The following is a 22,116-nucleotide window of genomic DNA, read 5'->3' as shown; positions in this document are numbered from 1 at the left end:
GGGGGGGCGGGGAACAAAGCCAGACGGGCCAGGTCAAAGGGGATGTTTCTTTGAAATGTTTTTACTTCTTAGAGAAAATGTTTTTGAAGAGTACTTATATCTACTCATATCATGCAAACCCTTTGTAAAGAGGTTCATTGAACAGCGAGAAGTCCAGCTGGGCAGAGCGTGTTGCCAGGGCGGGGGCGCGCAGGCGCCGTCCTGGAGGCCGGCTGGCGTGGGGTCAGCGGGCCTCCAACTGTCCGGGGAAGAGGCTCTGGGGGCCTGTGCTGTCAGGGAGCAGCCGGGAAGCTGTGCAGGTGTCCGGAGAAAGGACATAGTCCAGGACTGAGCAGTAACAGAACAGCCAAGGGTGGCCGGAGAGAGGCACGGAGAGAAGCCGCACCAAGCTGTGCGTGCAGGGGAAGTGGTCAGAGGCAACTGGGAGGTGCTGGGAGCCTGGGGACATGCTGGGGTCTGTCCAGAGGAGCTAGACCCTGCCCCCAGGACACTCCAGCCGCGTACGCATCTATCTCCGTTCTGAGCTGCAGCACAGACTCTCTGTCCCCTCCCTGCTAGGGAGGTGACGGAGGCCCAGACTCCCCCAGGCAGTCAGGGGTCATGGACTGCCTGGCAGTATCCCCGCTTTCAGGGAAGTGGACATTTATGAAGCAAACGATGCAAGCGGTACCGGGCAGACCAGAGTGGCTGGAAGGGGCCGAGCAGGGAGGCGATGGCAGGCAAACTGGGGTGGGGGGGTGGCGGTGTTTCTAAGGAGGAGACCCTCGCCTCGGGGCCTGAAGAATGAGACCGTCTGCTGGTTCAGGAGACGGGCGGAACGTTCTAGAAGGCAGGCCGGCAGGTGCAAATGTCCTGAGGCAGAGAGGGGGTACAGCGCATCCAAGGAACTGACAGAAGCCAGTGCAGGGCAGGAAGGGGCGGTGGCCGAGGTGGGACACAGGGCCCAGACCGTGAGGGGCCCTCTGGCCGAGGCGGGGCTGTGTCTTTGTCTTGAGAGCAGTAGGTGGCTTGCGGGGGGTCTCACCAGGGCAAGGACGGGGTGCGAGGGGTGGAGGGAGGCCTGCTGGCGGTGGAACTCATGGAGGGTGAACCCACCTCGAGAGGCACTGCGGGCCCAGGGGTCCTGAACTGCCCACACCCTGGCTGATGGCCCCGAGAGGGCGGGGGCGAGGGGGACTGGGGGCAGCCGGGCCGGGGTAGCAGCAGCCAGAGGCAGATGGGACTATACGGAGCTGCTGGGCGGCCCCTGCCTACCTGCCCGCCGTCACTGGGCCGCGTGTCACCCGCCTGCCCGCCCGCCGGGGCTGGGGGTTTGGCTGCGGTGGCCGGGTGCTCCCTGGCTCCCCGTACAAAGTGTTCTGCCTGGCGTCCCCCTGGCTTCCAGGACCTCGAGGCTCGTCAGAGGGGCAGCGCGGGAGGGGGAGGCGGGGGAGAATCAAACGCAGGTGGGGCCTCCGCCCTGCCGCCAACACAAACACGGCCTCTCGGCTTCCAGCGCCTTTTTCCAGCCTGCCCTACATTCCCGCTCGCCCGGCCCCGAGGAGGGTGACTGAGTCGGCCAGCCTGGGGCTGCCCGATGTGGGCAGGGCAGGCAGCCCCCACTTGGCCTCTGCTGGCAGGACCCCCCTGAGGCCCCAGCTAGGGGCTGGCCAGCCTGTTGGGAGGCCCAAGCCCCGCCCATCCTGAGCCAGGGTCCCCCCCTCCACCAGCCCACCCACCAGGTGGCCGTGGGCAGCTTCCTGGCCTCCGTGCATCCTGGTCCCTACCGCCCAGGCCCCCTTCCAAGCAAAGAGGCTCCCGTGCAGCCCGGGAAGCTGTGTGCTGCCTGGGGCCCCCTGACTCTGCCGCCGCCCCCTCCGCAAGCCGTCCCGTGAGCCTTCCTCCCCGAAGTCCAGGCAGGGCGGCCTCAGTGGGCGCAGCCAGGCGGTGGTTGTGAACGACTCTGGGCACAAACGTGGGCCCCGCAGAGATGCGGCTGGAGGGAGGAGGTGGCTCAGTGTGCAGGCGTGTGGACTGAGCACGTGGGTAACACAGCACACGCAGAGCCCCCATGGGGCTTTCGTCCTTGGGGGTGGGGGGGCGGGCAGCTAGAGACGGAAAATATAATAAATAAGCCAGTGACGTCGGTGTGAGTCCTGGAGGAAAAGACAGGAGATGGAAGATGGGGGCAGGTCGCTGCGTTTAGCTCAGGGCCCAAGGAGGTCTCGTGGGGAAGTGAGCCTTGAGCAGAAATGTGGGCGAGGTGATGGTGTGAGCCACGCGAGAATCCAGGAAGACTTCCTGGCAGCGGTGGCAGAGAGGAGGCCTCATGCTGGAGCTGCCTGGGGGAGGGGTGACAGCTTGGAGCCTCGGCCCAGACTTCCTTTTTCTCGTTCAGAGCTCAGAGTGGCGTTTCTCAGAATTCTGAGCAGAGAAGCAAAATCTCTCAGACTGTGGGGCTGAGGGCAGAGGTCACTGAGGTTGTCCAGGTGAGCTGGTCCATGCTCCCCTGGCCACCTCCCCTGCTGGACCCCCCGGATGGAGCCAGCAACGTCTGTCACCTCAAGAAAGAACGGCCCTGCCACCCACTAGCAATGCATGTCGTTAAGACCACCCTAAGTAAGACGGTTCACTGTAGACTGCAAAGCATGTACAAAAAGAATGTTCCAGCTCCATGGGGAAAAGACAGATCCTTCGGTGAAGTGTGATGTATCGACAGGCTGATCGCTGAAAACAGGCCTGCAGCTCAAAAATCAGTCCCACACCGTTCAATGATTGAAGGGTAAAATACAAATCTAAAAAGTCCTAGAAAAAAAATGTTTCAGGGTCGGAATTGGGAAAGCTACTCCAAGCATGCACAAAATCTAGAAGCCACGATGGAAAAGGCAAACAACTCTGACTACATAAAAAAGTGAAAAAGTAAATAAAACTTCTGTGTGACATGACCAAAAATGATAATCATAGTTGCCATGAACCAATTCACAAGACCAGTGGCACACTAGGAACAAACATTTGTGACGTCCATGTCAAAGGACAAACTTTCTTAATATACGAAGAGCCCTTACAAATCAATGACAAGGAAAAGGCCTGGCCAGCCGCACCTCGGGGAGGGAAGGAGCAATGGGCTTAGAGGACATCTGCCCCGCCCCCGACCCCACTACTGGGGCCCTGGGAGATGGCAGAGGCCTCATTTTCTCATCCAACAAATATCTGTGAAGCACCAACTCTATTCATCCCAAGTGTATTTAGTGAGCACCTACCATGTGCCAGGCTCTGGGAGACCCTCTGGGGACGTGCACATGACGCGTGGTCAAAGGCCTGGCCGCAAGAGCTTTCAGCTGGTGGTAGGGAAGCCCACGCTCAACATTTGAGCTCAGGTTATATGTTGTGGTAGAGGACAGTTTTCCAGGCAGAGGGAATGGCAAGTGCAAAGGCCCTGAGGCAGGATCGAGAGGACTGGGCCCAGGATCTGAGAGAAGGGTGTCAGGGAGGACGGTGAGGGGGCGGCGCGGAGCTCAGGGGCTGTGGGTGGAGGTGAGATTTCATTCTGGGTGCACTGGCAATTCTGCGGAGGGAGACAACTCAGCCTGGCTGCTGCTGGAGGGAATGGGAGGGGGACGGACCAGTCAAGTAGAGGCGATTCCAACAGCACAGGCCAGGGATGCCGCTGGCCTGGGCAGGGGGCGTGGAGGGGGGCGGTGTTGGATCCAGAGCGTGTGCTCTCGAGAGCGGGTGGGACGTGGGTGAGCGCCAGGGGAATCCAGTGCTCTGCTGTGTGGGTGTCGGCACCACTTTCTGAGATGGGAGGATGGGATTGCGGGCAGGGCAAGTCTGAGTTCTCTTTGGGCCCTGCTGCACCGAGATGCTGTTAGACCTGCTTGCCAGTGGAGACGGGGTTCTGGGGCCCCCGGGAGAGTGCAGGGCTGGGGCGGAGCGTCGAGGGTGTCTGTGTAGAGATGGTGCCGGCAGACGGGGGTCCTTGGGCTGGGTGTAGAGGGCCTGCGAGATTGTCCCAGCTGCGGCGGATGAACGCTGGAGAGGTGGCTGTGGCTTATGATAATGATCCTGAGACCCGCCCCCCCTCAGCAGTCAGCCTGGGTGGAAGCAATGCTGAGGGTGCCTGGCGGACCCCAGGCATCTGTGGGGCTGCCCCTGGGCAAGCGTGTATCTGTGGGGCAGGTAGAAGTTTCTTCTCTCCATCGTGACACTCTCTCAGAGGCGAGCAACCTGCACCCCTAAGGGGTAGCCAGCAAGGGTCAGCCAGGAGCTGGCAGGCCCCCAGAAGGGTCTGGGGTGACCAGGACCTTGACCATGCTGTGCCGAGGACCCAGCTGAGGCGTGGCTGACTCTGGTGATGGCTCAGATCACCTGCCACCCAGTAGCCAGAACAGTGAGAGATTTGAGGGACAGTGGCTATAGGACAGAGGCCTTGGTCTACAGCCTCTGAAATGCCCACCCTGACTGATTCATGATGCTAAACCAATGCACCAGTCCCAGGGGCCAGGGCACAAGTGGCTGCCACATCGCCCGCCTCTTCTGGCCAAGGCTCACCCCCTGCCTGGACTCCGCCTGGGCAGAGGACCCTGGGAAACAGGCAGAACGGCTAGTGTGTTGGCGACCAGGGGTTCCAGAGATGGCGGCATCTGTCTCCCAGTTAGGAGAGTACGCTTGGCACCCGACAGAGCCCCCATGCTGAGTGGGGCTCCCACTGCTCCCCCGCTGAGCTGCCCCGTCCCAGCGGCATCACCGCCTGGGGGAAGGGTGCTCACCTCCGTGGCACGTGCCAAGGCCCAGGGGCCCAGAGGTCCAGGCAGATACGCTTGCACCCTCTGGCAGCTCAGGGAATGATTTGGTGGACGGTACAGGGAATTGTGCAAAACCACACCCGAGGCGGCTCATGCCTTCTTGCACATGCAGTCTCCCTGCCCTTGTAAAGCCCGAGTACTCGTGTACACACACGTCTACACGTACACATGCCAACTGGCCCTCAGGCCACGCTGCACGTGGGCAAATTACTAACAATAATTACAGTAATGGAGACTTAATCAGAATTTGCCAGATGCCAAGCACTCTTTCCAGTGGTTTCCTGCCTTAATTCATTCAGTCCTTACAACATCCTACTGAGGGAGATTCTACCAGCATCCCCATTTTACAGATGGGGAAACTGAGGTTCAGAGAGGCCAACTGATTCACCCAAGGTCACCCAACCAGGAAGTGGCAGAGGCAGGACATGAGCCCAGGCAGCCTGTCCGTGTGCCCAGGCCCTCCCCGCGGGCTCTGACCCGCCGCCCTGCGGCCCGCACACCCGAAACGCATCCTTCCCCAGGGCCTCCCGCAGACCGGCGTGCACACATCCCGCCCCAGCCCACGTGCCCAGCGCACGCCCAGCCCAGCAGGCTGTGGGCCGGGCTCCGAGGCCGTCTCCTCAGCAGGCTGGGTGCACCGTGCACCGCAGGACAGAGAGCTCGGCAGGCCGGCCGCCCTGGGGACTGGCAGTAAAACCTCGGCAGCTAGAAAACACGGCTGATTTTTCTCCAAGAGCTAAAGCACTAAAACAAAGTCATAAACACAATTACACCGTCTCCTGCCATAAATTACAATGTTATGAAGCGCTGTGATCTATTTCCACTCATATACCCGGCTCTGTGAGACCGGCCAGCCCCACGGGCTCTAACGAAAGGATGATTTATGGGTGTTATTCCCGCATTCTCGCCGTGGGGGAGGGGCGTTCCCAAACTCCCAGGAGTCAGGGAGGCCCAGCGCCAGGGGCAGGGGCCCCGGGGGCGGGGGCCAGGCTGCCCACCCAGCAGGGACCTCCCCGCAGGACAGCAGGCCCTAGGCAGGCAGGTACCCCGCACCACCTCCCCCTTCCCCCTTGGCAGAAAGGTTCCCCGGGGGCTCTCGAGTGGAGGCTCTGGGCTGTGTAGCACCCACCATATTCGCTCCACAAATGTGAACTGGGCCCTCTGTGTGCCACCAAGGACAGGCAGAGGAGTGGGGCTCCTGGAGCCTAATTCCAGTGGGGGAACCAGCTAAGGAGTGAGCAGATACAACCGCAGGCCAGGGGCCTCGGAGAAAACAAGCGCCAGCGTGGGGATGGTGGGGGGCCATGGCAGGAGGAACATGGCCGCCATCAGTGCTTTGGGTGAGGTCCGAGGGTGGAGGCTGGCTGATGCAGGCAGGGGAGCAGCTGGGGAAAAGGGCCTGAGGCAGGCACGTGCTGCCATGTTTGAGGACCAGCAGAGTGGCCTGGAGAAAATGCAGAGGGAAGAAGGTGGGGGGAGGCCATAGAGCAAAGGGGGACAGGTCTAGGGCCACAGGAGGGACTCGGGCTTCTCCTGGGAGTGAGGTGGGAGCTCAGGAGGCTATGAGTAGGGCAGCGATGTGACCTGGTTTGTGTTTTGAAAGGACCACATTGTGGGGGAAGGCTACCTGGCAGGCTACTGCAATGGTCCTAGCATAAAAAATTGGCGGTCTGGCCTGGGCTGGGAGCCAGTGACGGGTGGGCAGGGGTTTCCCAAGTTCTGCTGACAGACAGAATGTGGAGCATGATGCTGAGATTTTGGAGTGTTTTTCTGGGATGAGGAAAATGTGCAAGGAACAGGGTGGGTGCTGAGAGAGAGGTCGGGGGGGGTCTCAACAGAGGTGCAGGAAAACCATGGTTTTATGGTCTGAGTTCAGGCCTGAGGTCCCCAGGGATCAAGCGTGTGGGTCTTGGGTGTGTCCCTAGCCTGAGCCTGGGTGCTCAGGGTCGGAGGACAGCAGACCACAGCTGTCACATCAGGGTGGCCCTCCTCCGGCCATGGTCTAGCAGACACCAGGACGCAGCCAGTGCCCCGCCCCTGGGTGCTTTCTCTCAGTGACCTCCGTTGCCCTAGACCTGGGTGCTCAGCATCACCTGCATGTGCTGGAGGGCACAGGGGGCAAAGGTCACAGGTCGCCGTGACCCCCACCCCCACTGCCCTCCCTCACCAAGCAGCAGCTTGCGGAGGGAGGGCCAGGGCCAGGGGTAGGGCAAGAAATGGCATTCTATGGAGACGGAGAACCCAGAGGTCCCGGGGGGCGGGGGGGGGGGTGCCCAGGGCCACCACCGGAATCCCAGTGAGCAGCCACGAGGCCCAGGGGGCGCAGTGTCGCCTCTCAGACTGGGTCCAGCAGGCCCGTCGTCCAAGGCTGTGGCCGGGCTCTAACAGGGGTGGGAGCGGACACCCCTTCCTCTGATCAGAATTCACTCATCGTACCCTGTGTCCTGCCCCGTGCCGGGGGCTTCTCACACACTGTATGTTTGGGAGGGGCCCGCGTGGGCTGCCCACCCACACCGTGAGGTGTGGCTGGGGCCCTGGACAGGGAAGGCGGGTTTCTGCCCTGAGCTGTCCGGCACAGGGCTCCCTCTCTGGGCGGCCAGGATAGGGACCGGGGTGGAGGTGTGGCAGGGCTCAGCACCCCTGCCATGGGCCACTGGACCTGCCCCGGCTATGAGCGGGCCCCCCTGGTCCCTCCGAGCTGCGTCCAGGGACTCAAGGCCCGCTGTGTCCCCGGGCCTCAGCTGTGTCACCTGTCTAATGGGCTCAGGAGCAGCGGGGAGCAGGGGCTCGTGACCTGGGCAGTGCTGGGCCTTGCAGGTGCCACAGGCCTGTGGCCAGGGCAGAAGGGGAAGATAGGCCAGCAGCAGCCCCGCTGCAACCCCTGCTCCCTGGCCTCTTCCCTCCCATGCTCCCTGCTGTGTGTGAAGGGGGGTGAAGGGGGCAGAGCCGTGTCGCAGGGCGTCAGGAGGACTGAGCGGGCCTGTGCACGCACACACTGAGCCGTCACGGCCACGTGCCCGCGCCTGTCGCCGGCGTGTGGCCTTGGGCAGGGCTCCCTGGGGCTTCAGGCCCCCGCGCACCCCGTGACATACCTGGAACCCCCAACTCCCTGCAGCCCAGCTTGGCCCCAGGGCTGGCATCCAGCTCAGTGCCTGGCGTTTAAGTATTTTGAGCGTGGCCCCCGAGAGTGGCTCAGTGACTCTCGGTCCAGCACGGTCTGCAGTCAAGAGGAGGGCCCAGAGGTCTTTTGCCCTGTGACCCTGCAGAGGGCCCTGGGCTGTCCCAAGAGGAGCCCTGCCTCCCCCCTTTAGATGAGCCACAGGGACCCTGGGGCACCACGGGCTGCCCCCCAGGGCAGGGGACTCCCTCCCCGCGAGCCCCAGGCCTCGGGGTCCCCCACTCCTGCCCGTCTTTGGCCAGTGTGGCCGAGACAGCCCAAGGCTTGCACGTGGCCAGGGCCACCGGCGGGTCCAGAGCTGGGATCAAGGCCGAGCAGGTTCTGCAAAAATTTCCCTTGAAAGACTCTTTTTCAAGATTTTCTTTTGAAAACAAATTCATAACCACATCAAACAGGAATCCCGTCGCCTTGGGTTTGATCACCAGCGCCCGGGGCTCTCTAACTGGCTGTTATTCTAATTGCTTTTTTTCTCTTCCGAGGGCCGGGAGTCGTCTTATGGTTATTAATTTGGTGAATGGAGGCAGGGAACAAGGGGGCTTTTGTTGGCCTTGCCCTTTAGTCACTATCAAATTGCAAATAATGACGAGATCCAAGATCCCCAAAACTGATGCGCCCCAGCGGCTCCCGGGGAGCGCCGTCCCGGTCCCCGAGCGGGCACTGCCTTCCTCTGAGGGTGACAGCGCCTCACCTGGGCACCTGCCCGGAGGGCCGCACTTCTCTGCGGCTGGGGTTTGGCTCTCAGGCCGCTCCCTCCGGCCGAATGAAGTGCTCACTGGGTGTCACCATCGAACATGAAGCCAGATAAAGGCACTCTCCCTGGGAGGAGGAGAAGCCAGGGTGCGGGGACCCAGGGACCATCTCTCTGGGACGTGCTCAGCCCTGGAGAAGCGTGGCAGGGGCGAGCCACACTCACAGAGCCCGCGGGCACGGGCTCCTACACGACCGTCCTGCTCCGTCCTCAAGAACACCCGCCACGGAAGGAGCAAAATGCCCCCACGTCCCAGCTGAGAAACTGAGGCCCGGGGAGGACAGCACGGCGGCCAGGTCTCGGCGTGGGATCTGACTTGGCCTCCTGGACCAGCCTGACCCGGCTCACCCCACACTGTGGGGACGGGATCAGCCGCTGAGAAGGACGGAAGCCCACCCGGCCAGAGGCCACCACCGGGCCCTAGGGGCTGGGCAGTGCAGGGCAAGCTCAGGCAGCCCAGAGCCAGCGACGAGCAGCAGGCAGCCCCCGGTGGTGTGTGGCACCGAGGTCAGCCACCAAGCTCCGGGGGGCGGGGGCGGGGGCGGGGGGGGTGGGGCGGGGGGAGACACGGCTCCACAGGGCTTGGTCCACCCACTGATCACCACGGCCTGAAGCTGGACCAGGCGAGTGATGCAGAGGATCCCCGCCCATCAGGCGGGGGGCTGGGCAGGCGGCAGGACCCTGCAGGGGGCCAGGAAGACCCAGGGGCACCCTGAGGGTGGCCAGGGGACCAGGAGGACTCGGCAAGTGGCCGGGAGGCCTTGGCAGGAGTCTGGTTTGGCCTGCGGGCTTCCCCACTTGCCCTCTCTCCCGTCCCATCCGTGGCGGCAATGTTAACGCTCCTCCCCGGACCCGCTCCTGTCCCGTGCGAGAAGGACGGGGACGCGTGAGGCCCAGGCTTTGGGCCAGCTCTGGGATTCTGGCCCAGAGCCGAGCTCGCCCCCGGCGCCCCTGCCACCTCCAGCAGTCTGTGGGGCGGGGGGAGACACGGCTCCACAGGGCTTGGTCCACCCACTGATCACCACGGCCTGAAGCTGGACCAGGCGAGTGATGCAGAGGATCCCCGCCCATCAGGCGGGGGGCTGGGCAGGCGGCAGGACCCTGCAGGGGGCCAGGAAGACCCAGGGGCACCCTGAGGGTGGCCAGGGGACCAGGAGGACTCGGCAAGTGGCCGGGAGGCCTTGGCAGGAGTCTGGTTTGGCCTGCGGGCTTCCCCACTTGCCCTCTCTCCCGTCCCATCCGTGGCGGCAATGTTAACGCTCCTCCCCGGACCCGCTCCTGTCCCGTGCGAGAAGGACGGGGACGCGTGAGGCCCAGGCTTTGGGCCAGCTCTGGGATTCTGGCCCAGAGCCGAGCTCGCCCCCGGCGCCCCTGCCACCTCCAGCAGTCTGGCCAACGGGAGCATGTTCCCTGGGACCAGGGAGCCCGGCGAGCCCCTCAAAGCCCCATCTGCCACGAGCGGCAGCCCAGGGGGCCGAGGTGGGCTTGGAAGCAGAGCAGGGCAAGGGCAGCGGCAGAAGTGCCCCAGGTGGCCCCCTGAGGGCGAGCTCGGCCTGGGGCCAGCCTCCCGCCTGCTGCCCAGCCCCCTGGGATGCGCCCCCTCGCCAGGCGTGCCCAGCAGCCCCACCCCTTCCTGAATCTCAGACATTCTTCCGTTGCCTTTTTTCCCAAGAACACCCTATAAAGGCTTCCATACCCACTTGCCCTGCTGGGGGCTTCAAGAGATGTTCAAGTGCCAGAAAAGTGAAAATTTATGAAACTGCACATTTTCTTCTGTAATGTATTTGGTGCTCTAATTGATGCCAAACCAATCAATACCCAAGCCGGGGCCCGCACAGTGGAGCAACGTGAAGCTTGCCCGAGCAGCCTCGCGCAAGGCTCACTCCAGGCTACCGGGCGAGACCCGTGGGGGACAGGGCGGCAGCGGGACTGGGGGGCCGGTCCTGCCGGCGGCCGGAGCCCCAGCGGCCCTCCCCAGCCCCCCTTGGCTGGGCTGCAAGGGTCCCAGCCAGAGACCCCCAAACGAGACTCTTCTCCTGGGGCCTCGGGGCCTGCGTCTGTGGGTGGCCTCAGCATATGGCGGGACTAGGGTGTCAGGGAGGCACCCGGGGGAATGCAGGGGTGGGGAGAGCTGAGGGAGGGGCCCGGGCCCTACCCCAGCTAAACCAGAGAAGCTCTGCACCCCTTCCCTTTACAGCCTGGGCTCCGGTATCGGATGTGTCTGGGAAAATAGGTTAGGCCCCCCTGGCCTGGGTGAGGGGGCCTCAGACATGCAGCCGTCCCTGTCCCCAGGCCCAGGGGCAGGGGAGGAGGTCTCAGTCCCCCGCACGGTCTGAGGAGGCAGAGGCGGGCAGGGGCGCCCAGGAGGTCCCAGGAGACAGCACTGGCCTCAGTGCTGCAGCCGCCACCGTGCGGAGCGGGGGACGTGGGTCACAGGCCCCACCTCACAGGCAGCCGTCCTGATCGGGGGGGCTGCCGCTCCACGTTCCGGCCCCCATCCTGCCCTACCTGCTGCTAGGTCTCAAGAGAGCCCCGTGGCCCCAACTCAGGAGAGAAGCCTCCCCTCCTCCCGCTCGGCCAGCCCTGCCCCTCCCCCCTGACAGCCTCCACCGCGGGAGGGAGGCTGTGGACCGTGGACCGCCCCACCCGCCTCAGAAGCCCAACCCGGGCCCACCCGGGGACCCAGCTACACAGGATTTGTGGCCTCTTCAACCCACAGCATCTTCCCCGGGGCCAACCCGCTCGGCCAGCACCCAGCTCCGTCCGGTCCTGGGGTAGGGATATTGCAGCCAGCAGTGGGGCCCAGATGGGTCCTGGGGCAGTCTGGCCCAGGGCGGCTCAGAGCACATACATCATGGACCATGTGTGTGTCCAGGTGGAGGGCCGGCCCCAGCCAGCTCGGCCTGCCGCCGTCCTCAGCCCCAGCGTTGACCCTTGGCTGAGCCATCCCTGGGCTTTTACCCGCGGCCACACTCTCCCCTGAAGCAGCTCTGTGTTCTTGCAGCTTGGCCCTTATCGGTGATGATCTGGCCACCTCCGCTCCCTCCCCCATCATTTCTAGTCTTTCCAGTGTTCCAGGTACCCAAGGCGGGTATTATTTTCTGACGGAGACCCTGGGGGAACCACCCCCCAGGGCACTGCAGGCCCCGGGGTGAGCCATGCCTCCGCCTGGCTCCTGCCAGGACGTCTGCTTCACCCCTGCCCCTGCTCTGAGGGCCCTGGGGTCCTCTTCCCACCCCCGGGGCTCACTCCAGCCCCACCCCATCTTGGCCATCCAGCAGCCCCTGCTAAGTACCTGCAGCCCCAGGTCCATCCTCCACCCACCTCCCCTCCAGCTCCGTGGGGCCACCCCACCTCGTGGGGTGGGCAACCCCAGTGCTCAGTGTGGAAAAGGCCTTTGGGAAAAGCAGGGTGGGCATGTGGCCCTGGCTGACCCCTGGGGATTGGTACAGGTTTGGGGGCTCGGCTGGGAAGATGGTTGTGCCCCTGCTGAGTTGGGGACCGGGCCGGGATGACAAGAGCGCCCTGAGGCACAAACCCTGTTGGGGGGCATGGGGGTGGGGCTAGATGGCAGGGGAGGGGCCCCGCCCTGCTCCCTGCTCAGCCACTGGGTCTCAGGTGAGGGCTGCAGAGCGGGGCTCCCTCCACGCACGTGTGTGCACACGTGCAGACCTGCACGGGGCCACGGCCACACACACACACACACACACACGCGCGCGCGCGCGCGTTCCACACACACGGGCGTGACCAAGGCCAGGCCCCGTCCCTCCCCTGGCCCTCAAGGAGCCCAGGCCTTGAGGCCACCTGCACACCGCCCGACTCACCTCTGACCCTGTCCCCGCAGGTGACGCAGCTGGACCAGAGGCTGGTGCTTGTCACAGACATGCTGCACCAGCTGCTCGCCCTGCACCACGGAGGCTCCCCGGGCAGCCGGCCCTCCAGCGGGGGCGGGGCCCAGGTGGTCCAGCCCCACAGCGGTGGCTCCAGCAACCCCGAGCTCTTCCTGCCCAGCAACGCGCTGCCCACCTACGAACAGCTGACCGTGCCCCGCGGGGGCCCCGACAAGGGCTCCTGATGGGGGCTCGGGGCCCAGGCCTGAGAGGGGAGGCCCCGAGGAGGCCTGCCCGGCCCACCCCAGCCCCCACTCAGCACAGGCACCACTAGGCCTCAGCCACCTCTCGAAGGCCCGCGAGAGCAGCCCCGCTCTCCGAGGCCCCAGACACCCGGTGGGCTACAGGGCCCTCTGGCCTGGGCTGGGGGGCTCGCCAAGACCGCCTCTTCCCAGCCAGCGGGTACTAGAATTTGGCTGGGTGTTGGGAGGAGGAGGGGCCTCTCAGCTCTGAGACCGGGGTCCCCCCACACTGCTTGCGTGATGCTCGGGACAAAGTGGCAGGGGGTCAGGCCGGGCGTCCCAGGCGCTTGGGTCGGTCCCATGTATGGCCAGGAAGCAGCACAACTCTGTGCAGGCCCCAGGGCGTTCCTGAGGGGAGACAGGGATGGCCTGGACAGGGCCTGTGAGGACCCCACCCCCGGCCTCAAATCCAGGCCCGGGGGGACCCAGGGAAAAGGCAGGCAAGGCAGGGCAGGGCAGGCCCAGCCCACGTCGAATAAAGGACGCCCACGGACAAGGCCCGATCGAGGCCCAAGAGCCCGTCAGAGGCCCCCGGGCCTGGGCCTGACTCCCTCACGCTCCAGAGATGCTGACTCAGGCCAGGAGCCGCTGGGGAGCTGCTCCTGAGGCCACAGCTTCCAACGGGAGGGACATGTCCACCGCTGGGGGTGGACCGCCCACCAGTGGAATGGGGGTGCCCAGGACCCCCACTTTGGACTGGCAGCTTCTCCTACCCATTCCGGAGAAAAGAGGAGGGTCCCCAAACCCCGCTCTGCGTGCGGGCCTCGCCTCCAGCTCCCTGCCTGGTCTGAGCAGCTGGACAGACACACAGACGGTCGCCTCCCCGACCAGCTGCTGAGCCACAGGGGAGCAGACGGGCGTCACCGGCTCCGACGAGACCCGTCTCCTGTGGGGCGCTCCGTCTCACCGAAATCAGAATAATCTGTGGTGATTTGGAATCTGTGCTTTAATGAATTTCACAGTGTGATTTTGACTCTTAATCGTTCAGGTTTTTCCTAATAAATGTGGAATCACAAAATTGATCTTGCCCTGCTCTCGCCTCCTGTCCTGGGGGAGCAAGCGACCCATCTTTGGGACAACCTGTCTTCCCGTGGGGCTGCTGCCCACCCCTCAACACCCCAGCGCCCCTCACCCCGTCTGCGCCCACCCCGGTGAGGGGGCCCAGAAGCCTCAACCCCCTGGCCTGGGGTTCCTGGGAACGGGGTGGCGCCAGTGACCCAGGAGCACCTGGAGGCCGGGCTGTTCCTGTCCCCCCACCCAAGGTCGGGCTCCAGCCCACCCGTTAAGCCTTCTTTGCTCTTGCTGGTGCCTTTGCCGGGAGGTTCTCCTGTCCCCTCTCCATCTGTTGAAACCACTCCCTTGGTCTCCAGCCAGGCTCAAAGCCCCCTCCTACAGGAAGCGCTCCCTGATAGCCCTTTATGAGACCAGCCCCACCCCCAGGTCTCGGGACCCTTCAAGGGGGGAGGGGTGAACAGGTGGGGTCATCGCCCCCAGACAAGCGGCTTGGGGACCCTGTCCTCAGGACTTACATCCCGCACGCACTTCTCAGGTCTCGGGCTTAATTCCTAACCCCAGGACAGCACCTGCCCCCACTCCCACCACCAGCCTCCACTGCGGCGCCCATGGGCATCTGGACCCTGCCTCCTCCAGGCCCAGCTCCGTTCCCCCAGGTCCTGCCTGGAGCCCTCCCCAACCTCCCTCTTGGAGGGGACCCCTGCAGTCCCCTTGGAGGCAGGTGCCCAGGTGGCCGCAAAGCAGGAACTCCTGGTCCGTGTGGAATGTCAGCTTGGGCCCCTGTGGCAGGGGAGGGGCCTGGGTCCCCCTTTGCAGAGCCCCAGGGGCTCCCCGGAGCCCAGCCCTGGCTCCCACCCGAGGGGCCGTCTGGCCCTCGGGCACTGGCCGGTGTGGGGGAGGGGAGGAGGGCCAGCGAGGGCCCGGGGCCTCCCCAGCCCAAACCCCCGGGGGGGAGGGGCGAGAGCAACAATTACTGGAAAGGCAAAAGCTGTTGTTTCCTTGTTGAGTAAATATTTGTGGAAACCCCAGGAGGCGGCTGGCTGGAGAGCGGGGCCCTCCACGGCGCCCCCGCCCCGCCCGCTGCCGGGCACGGCCCCCAGCCCTCGGGGCGCTCGCTCGGGCCGCCCATCTGGGCCGGGCGCGGCCCCTGCACCCAGCCCGGCTTTGTTTTGCGTATTATCGACTGCGCACAAAGTGCCCGAGTGCTTCACTCCTGGACGGGCCATTGCAGCCCTCTCGGGTGTGAAATGCAATTTACCTGAAATAAAGCCCAATTATGGAATTAGCTAATTAAAGCCGCAGTGGAGGCTGGGCCGGCCGGCCGGGAGCTCAATGCCCGCCGGTGCCCGCGGCCTGAGGGAACAGATGGCGCCCCAGCCCGCCGCGCGGCCGCATTCCTTCACTCTGCCCCCGATAACTGACTTACACAGCACACGGCCATCTGGTGTATGACACGTCCTGTGTGCCCCGGACAATGGCCCGGCAGACCTCTCCGGGAGAGGGCCGTCGCCCGGGCAACGGTGGCATGTGCAGCCCAGGCCCATTCCCGGCCCCGCCCCCGGCCCCTTTGTGGGCCTCGCCCGGCTGCCTGGCCGCTCCCGCCGACAATGTCCGTGAGCGTTTGTCCCCGGCGTCCGGCCTTTGTCTCCCAATTGGGCTTCCTCGTTGGGGTCCGCAGTGTCCAGTGGGTGCCGAGAGCATCTGCTGGCGGGAGAGGGTGAGGCTGGGGGGCTGCCCTGCCCACCTCCTGGGGCACCCCCCTCCTCTGCCCCTGCCCCCTCCCCCATCGGCGCCCTCTGGAGCCGGGCAGAAAGGCGGCATCTGGAGGGCCCGGGGCTCGGCCGCGGGGGCCAGTCTCTGAGGCCAGCGTCCGCCCAACCTGAGGTCCTCCCAACCTTGGGCCAGGGGCCCACCTGCACCTCCTGCCCCCTCCCCTGTCTGTGCAACGGGAGCAGAGCTGACGACCACAATACACGTAAGGTCTAGGGCCGGGTCGGGCACACAGTAGGTGCTTCGTAAAGGCAGCCAGACAAATGGTCCAGGAGGTGCCTGGTTCTGGGGTCTATCGCCCCATCGCACTCCCACTGCCTGGCCCCAGTGCCCCCTCAGAGCAACTCCCCGGCCCCTGCTGCGTCCAGCCTCACCCCCACCCCGGCGCCCCCTCGGAGCCAAAGCAAGCTGCCCACAGCCTGCTGTCCTGCACCCTAGCCAGCTCTGGCCCCCACTGCCCAGGCCCTGCCCGCTCACCCGAGATGCCGGGCATCTCCAACCGGGCCGACACGCCCCCCCACCCCCCACCCCCGCCACACACACACACAGCTCCTCCCTGCACCCTAGTGGGCCCCAAGCTGCCAGCAGCCACAGCCCCCTCCCTGCTCAGGACCACTTTGGCAGGCACCCCCACCCCCGCACCGGGCAGGGGTCGGGAGCCAGGCCCTCCAGCCTGCCGCTGGGGAAGGGGCTGTGCTAGGACTCTGAAGACCCAAGGGGAGCCGGAGCCCAGGAGCGCCTGGCACAGGGCCTGGCCCCACGAGGTACTCAGGAAGTGCCAGTTAAATTAAGGGATAAAATCTGAGTTTGGAAAGAGGCTAACGGCACTGCCGGGGCTGCGGACACGCCTGGAACAGGCAGGGCACCGCCAGGCGGTGCCGTGTGGTGGATGCTCAGGGGAGGAGGGCTGGGCACCCTGGGCCCTGGAAGAGGGGGGTCAGGTGTGCGTCCCGACTTGGGGGGTCAGACAGCTGGGCTAGGTAGGGGTGGAGTGGCAAAAGGCAGCCACGGGCCGGGTTCCTGGGACGGGCCCACGCGCAGCCCCGCGCGAGCGTCCGTCCGGTGGGGACCTGCTGGGTCACCCTCAGGGACAGACACGCCCTTCCTAACGTGCAGCCAGTCGATGGTGTGGGAGGCCCTTCCTGGCTCCCCGGAAACCTGCCTTCCCCGGCTTCATCCTAGGACCACCCTCACGGTCCTGGGCCCCAGTGGCTCACTGGGGGTCTGAAAGGGTGTCTGCCTCACCGTTCTCAGCCCCCAGCGGCATCCCCTCTTGGCTCTGGCCCTATCGTTGTGGCCCCCGGGGGGCTGGGGAGCCGGGGAGCCCGGGGCCGGCACGGGTCAGACAGGCAGCGAGGCCTAGAGCGTGCTCAGAGCAGCCAGAGCTGGACAAACAAAGTCCAGCTTCCATTGCCCTCTGAGTGCGGGGGGCCAGGGGCCAGGCCCTCTGGAAGCTGACCACCCCCCACCTACGCCCCTTCCACCGCGCGGCAGGCGGGCAGAGGGCCTCACGGCCGGGCGGCACCGGAACCCAGGAGCAGGCGACCTCTGACCTCGCTGGCCAGCTGCTGTGTTTTCACCTGCTCAAGCGGGGAGTTGCCTCCAGCACCAACAGATCAGGCCTGGGCTGGGAGCGGGGGCAGGTAGAGGCTCTGGACACTGGCCAGAGACACTGGCCTGAGGAAGGGTCTTCTCTAAAGATGGGGGTCCTGGCCAACTGTACCCCATCCCAAGGCCTCTGAGGCCAGGACACCAGCCCCTCTCTGCCCAGGTCTCAGGTGCTAGCTGTGTGGCAGGAGGTAGGGGTTCCACGCTGAGCTCCAGACCCTTTTCTCTCAGCAGGTCCCTCTGTGACCTGCTGGGCCCGACTCTGTCCTTTGGCCCTTCCCTCAGCACCCCTCAGCACCCCGTGAGGCACCAGGATGCCAGGGGGAGGCCTGGGGATCCCTGTATCCCCACGCCTCCGCCTCCCCAGCCCCCAGCCCCCAGGCCCCTTAGCGAGGCGGAAGGTGGAGGAGGGGGAAAGCTCGGCTCAGGGCAGACCCACTGGACACCAGAGACTGCTCAGACCCCTCCCCCTGCTCTTGTCGTCAGAACCCCCACCTCAAGCCTTCAGCCCCGCACCCACCCCGGTGGCACCCAGAGGGAGCAGGCCTGCCCTTGAGTCCCAGGGCCACACCTCTCCCGCCCCCTACCTGATTCCAGGCTGAGGTCTCACCCACACCTGGGCAGTGACCCCTCAGCCCGAGAAGGCCCAGAGCCAGCCTAGGACGGGCGCCCATCGCGGGCCTGGCACACCAAGTTCCTCCTGCCTCCTGCGTGTGGACCCAGGTCGCACAGCTGGGGAGTGCGGAGACTGGGTTGAAAACGTGTCACTGGGACGCTGCAGGGACTCCCACCTGCCCACGACTCTGGAAGCCCCAGCCGTCCCCCAGCCCCCTTCCACGCCCTGCTCAGCAAAACCCTCTCCGAGTTTCCAGCCTGTAGGAAGCGAGTGATCTTTCTGAGCAACATCAAAGTGGGAGGCGCGGGCTGCTTGGATCAATCACGCCGGCAGCCTCGTCTTCCTGCCTGGCCTGCGGCCCCAGGAAGCTGGTGGCGGCGGCAGAACACACGGTGACGGGTCGACGGGGTGCTCGTGGGGCACACAGATTGTGCTGGGGGAGGGAGATGCTTAGAGCAGAGAGGCCTCAGGGGACATGGGTCCTCCCCCCTGGTGCAGATGGGGAAACCAAGGCCCACCCAGGGCAGGACTGGCCCAACGCAGCACCTGCTTGTGTGAATCTGCATCAGACAAAAAGCCTCAGAGAAGAACCAGGACTTGCAGTGGCAGAGAAGTCGGTGGCTGGGCCAGGAAGCCAGGAGGCAGGGGGGAATGGACTGGTTAAAACAAAGAGCTGGCCTTCTCAGACTGGATCGTGGGGCCGGAAAGGCCAGATCTGAGAAAAAGACGCAGAAAATTCCCAGGTGGTATGAACATAGCTCCTTTGCTGGCCTATGTGGGCCAAAGAGCCAAGAAACACTATGCCTGTCCAATGCAGCTAAATGCAAGGGCTCCATCAGGACATGCCCACTGGCTCCAATATGGCTGCCATTGCACCTGCCATGCAGGAAAATACCAAACTCCCTGTTGGATCTTCAAGAAACTCTGTTACAAGCCTAACTACTGATTGAATCTACCAAACACCACTGAATTTCTGTTGGTGGTTTCTTAGCTTTATTCCTCCCCACTGCCCACTCCCTACACACACACACACACACACACACACACACACACACACACACACACACACACACGGTACAAGAATGTTCCCATTCTGACTCAGCCACTCTCTAGCTGTGCATCTTTGGGCAGGGGCTCTAACCTCTCTGAGCCTCATATGGTCTTTGCAGCCCCAGCTTCACAGAGCTGCCAGCAGGGTGCTAAGCCTAAGAGAAGACAGGACAAAAGCCACATCAGCCTCACAACCAGGCACCAATGACTGAGCTCCTGAGGTCAGGGAGAGACGTGCATATGAACTGTTCTCTTTGGCCCAGCAATATGTCTTTATATACAACTGCAACACACAACTGTCCCTGACGTAGACGTCTCCATAGCAAATCCGCCTTGAGCGGGACCCTGCTGGGCCTTCCACTTGACTGGCCAGCTCAGGTCACTCGATGGGGTAAGGGCCTCATTATTCCCATCCAGTTCTCCCGGAACGACTGAGGGAGGCCAACAGTGACCCAGGATCCATGGGGACAGGCAGCCCCTGCTGCAAAGCCAAGACGCCCCTGTGTCAGAAGCCTCTCGCAGCCACTCACCGGACACCCTCTGAGCAGCCTCAGCCCCATCCCAGCGCACCCCTGGGGGCCAGAGAATCTGCCGGAGGGGCCTGGGGGCAGGCACACGGGGAGCGCTCACCCCCAACCGTGCCCTCAGCCCACTCCCCAGAAAGCCGGGTCTGCAGCCCCTCTGGCCAAGGACAATGGAAGTGACAGGTCAGAGATGGATCAGCCGGGCTCAGGGAGAGGAGGCTCGTGCTGGGAGAGGCCCAGGCGCTCAGGGGTGGAGGTGTGGAGGCCCCGACCTGAGGGGCTGAGGCCTGGGTGGGGCATAGCATCCCCCGGGAGAAGGGCCCACCCGGCAGGGACGCTTTCTAGAGACGGCTGCCGGGACGGCGGGTGACGTCACTGAGTAATCTCAAAGTGTCTCGATCAAATCACCGCTCCCTCAGGGGACATGGGTCCTCCCCCCTGGTGCAGATGGGGAAACCAAGGCCCACCCAGGGCAGGACTGGCCCAACGCAGCACCTGCTTGTGTGAATCTGCATCAGACAAAAAGCCTCAGAGAAGAACCAGGACTTGCAGTGGCAGAGAAGTCGGTGGCTGGGCCAGGAAGCCAGGAGGCAGGGGGGAATGGACTGGTTAAAACAAAGAGCTGGCCTTCTCAGACTGGATCGTGGGGCCGGAAAGGCCAGATCTGAGAAAAAGACGCAGAAAATTCCCAGGTGGTATGAACATAGCTCCTTTGCTGGCCTATGTGGGCCAAAGAGCCAAGAAACACTATGCCTGTCCAATGCAGCTAAATGCAAGGGCTCCATCAGGACATGCCCACTGGCTCCAATATGGCTGCCATTGCACCTGCCATGCAGGAAAATACCAAACTCCCTGTTGGATCTTCAAGAAACTCTGTTACAAGCCTAACTACTGATTGAATCTACCAAACACCACTGAATTTCTGTTGGTGGTTTCTTAGCTTTATTCCTCCCCACTGCCCACTCCCTACACACACACACACACACACACACACACACACACACACACACAGTACAAGAATGTTCCCATTCTGACTCAGCCACTCTCTAGCTGTGCATCTTTGGGCAGGGGCTCTAACCTCTCTGAGCCTCATATGGTCTTTGCAGCCCCAGCTTCACAGAGCTGCCAGCAGGGTGCTAAGCCTAAGAGAAGACAGGACAAAAGCCACATCAGCCTCACAACCAGGCACCAATGACAGAGCTCCTGAGGTCAGGGAGAGACGTGCATATGAACTGTTCTCTTTGGCCCAGCAATATGTCTTTATATACAACTGCAACACACAACTGTCCCTGACGTAGACGTCTCCATAGCAAATCCGCCTTGAGCGGGACCCTGCTGGGCCTTCCACTTGACTGGCCAGCTCAGGTCACTCGATGGGGTAAGGGCCTCATTATTCCCATCCAGTTCTCCCGGAACGACTGAGGGAGGCCAACAGTGACCCAGGATCCATGGGGACAGGCAGCCCCTGCTGCAAAGCCAAGACGCCCCTGTGTCAGAAGCCTCTCGCAGCCACTCACCGGACACCCTCTGAGCAGCCTCAGCCCCATCCCAGCGCACCCCTGGGGGCCAGAGAATCTGCCGGAGGGGCCTGGGGGCAGGCACACGGGGAGCGCTCACCCCCAACCGTGCCCTCAGCCCACTCCCCAGAAAGCCGGGTCTGCAGCCCCTCTGGCCAAGGACAATGGAAGTGACAGGTCAGAGATGGATCAGCCGGGCTCAGGGAGAGGAGGCTCGTGCTGGGAGAGGCCCAGGCGCTCAGGGGTGGAGGTGTGGAGGCCCCGACCTGAGGGGCTGAGGCCTGGGTGGGGCATAGCATCCCCCGGGAGAAGGGCCCACCCGGCAGGGACGCTTTCTAGAGACGGCTGCCGGGACGGCGGGTGACGTCACTGAGTAATCTCAAAGTGTCTCGATCAAATCACCGCTCCCATCCACGAGGCCGCGTCCAAAGGCCTTCGGAGAGGAAAGGCCAGCGGCAGACAATCAGCGGGCCTTCCACTCGGCTGGCCGGCCCTGCGGCGCAAGGCCTGTGGGGCTCCTGCCCCGCCTGTGACTCCATTACTGACCCTGAGCCCTCCGGTCTCCTCCCCGGGAGGCCTGGGTGATCCCGCGCTGCCCCGTTCAGGGACTGGTCAGCAGAGGGGAAAGGCCCGTCCCTGCCACTCCAGGGGAGGCCTCCTCGACGTCCCCTCCGAAGCCTGAGCAACGCAGCCGCTGAGAACCACCACTTACAGGAGGGGAAACTGAGGCACAGCAGGGGATGCAATGGGGGGAGCTGTAAATAAGGGCCACGTATCCAACCCCCGGCACCCGCACACCACCCCCACGCATCAGACTCACCTTGAGCGAGGCAATGAGGCGCATGCAGTAGACGCTTGCTGAATGCTCCACCCCAGTGCCTCAGGCCCACTGTCCCCAGAGGTCCCCCTCTGCATCCCCCTCTCTTCCTCCTTTGACTTTTTTCCAAGGTATAGACGTGAAAACATCCTCATTATGTGTTTTCAAACACCTCACGTCCATAGACTGGAAAAGGGCAGCCCCCTCCTGGGAGGTGAAGGAGCAGGTGGTCACCTTTCCAGCTGGTGCAGCAGCCTGACCCCCCAGCCCAGGTTCAAATCCAGCCCGTGCGAGTGCCACGGGCTCCACGGGCACACGGGCTCCGAGGGCACACGGGCTCCACGGGCACACGGGCTCC

General features: G+C 63.9%; 1 protein-coding gene across 1 annotated transcript in view; it reads left to right on the top strand.

Moving 5' to 3' along the window:
- Nucleotides 1-13,776, top strand: part of KCNQ1 (potassium voltage-gated channel subfamily Q member 1) — a 364,341-nt gene extending 350,565 nt beyond the window's left edge. The window contains exon 16 of the mRNA XM_024133313.3: nucleotides 12,555-13,776. Coding sequence (XP_023989081.1) covers nucleotides 12,555-12,785 — 231 coding nt within the window. The 3' untranslated portion in view covers nucleotides 12,786-13,776. The remainder of the gene's footprint in view (nucleotides 1-12,554) is intronic.
- Nucleotides 13,777-22,116: the final 8,340 nt, after the last annotated feature.

This window comes from Physeter macrocephalus, chromosome 18, assembly GCF_002837175.3.
Source record: "Physeter macrocephalus isolate SW-GA chromosome 18, ASM283717v5, whole genome shotgun sequence".
Classification (NCBI taxonomy): Eukaryota; Metazoa; Chordata; class Mammalia; order Artiodactyla; family Physeteridae; genus Physeter; species Physeter macrocephalus.
Note: the sequence above shows the minus strand (reverse complement) of the source record. Positions and strands in the feature narration are given on the sequence as shown.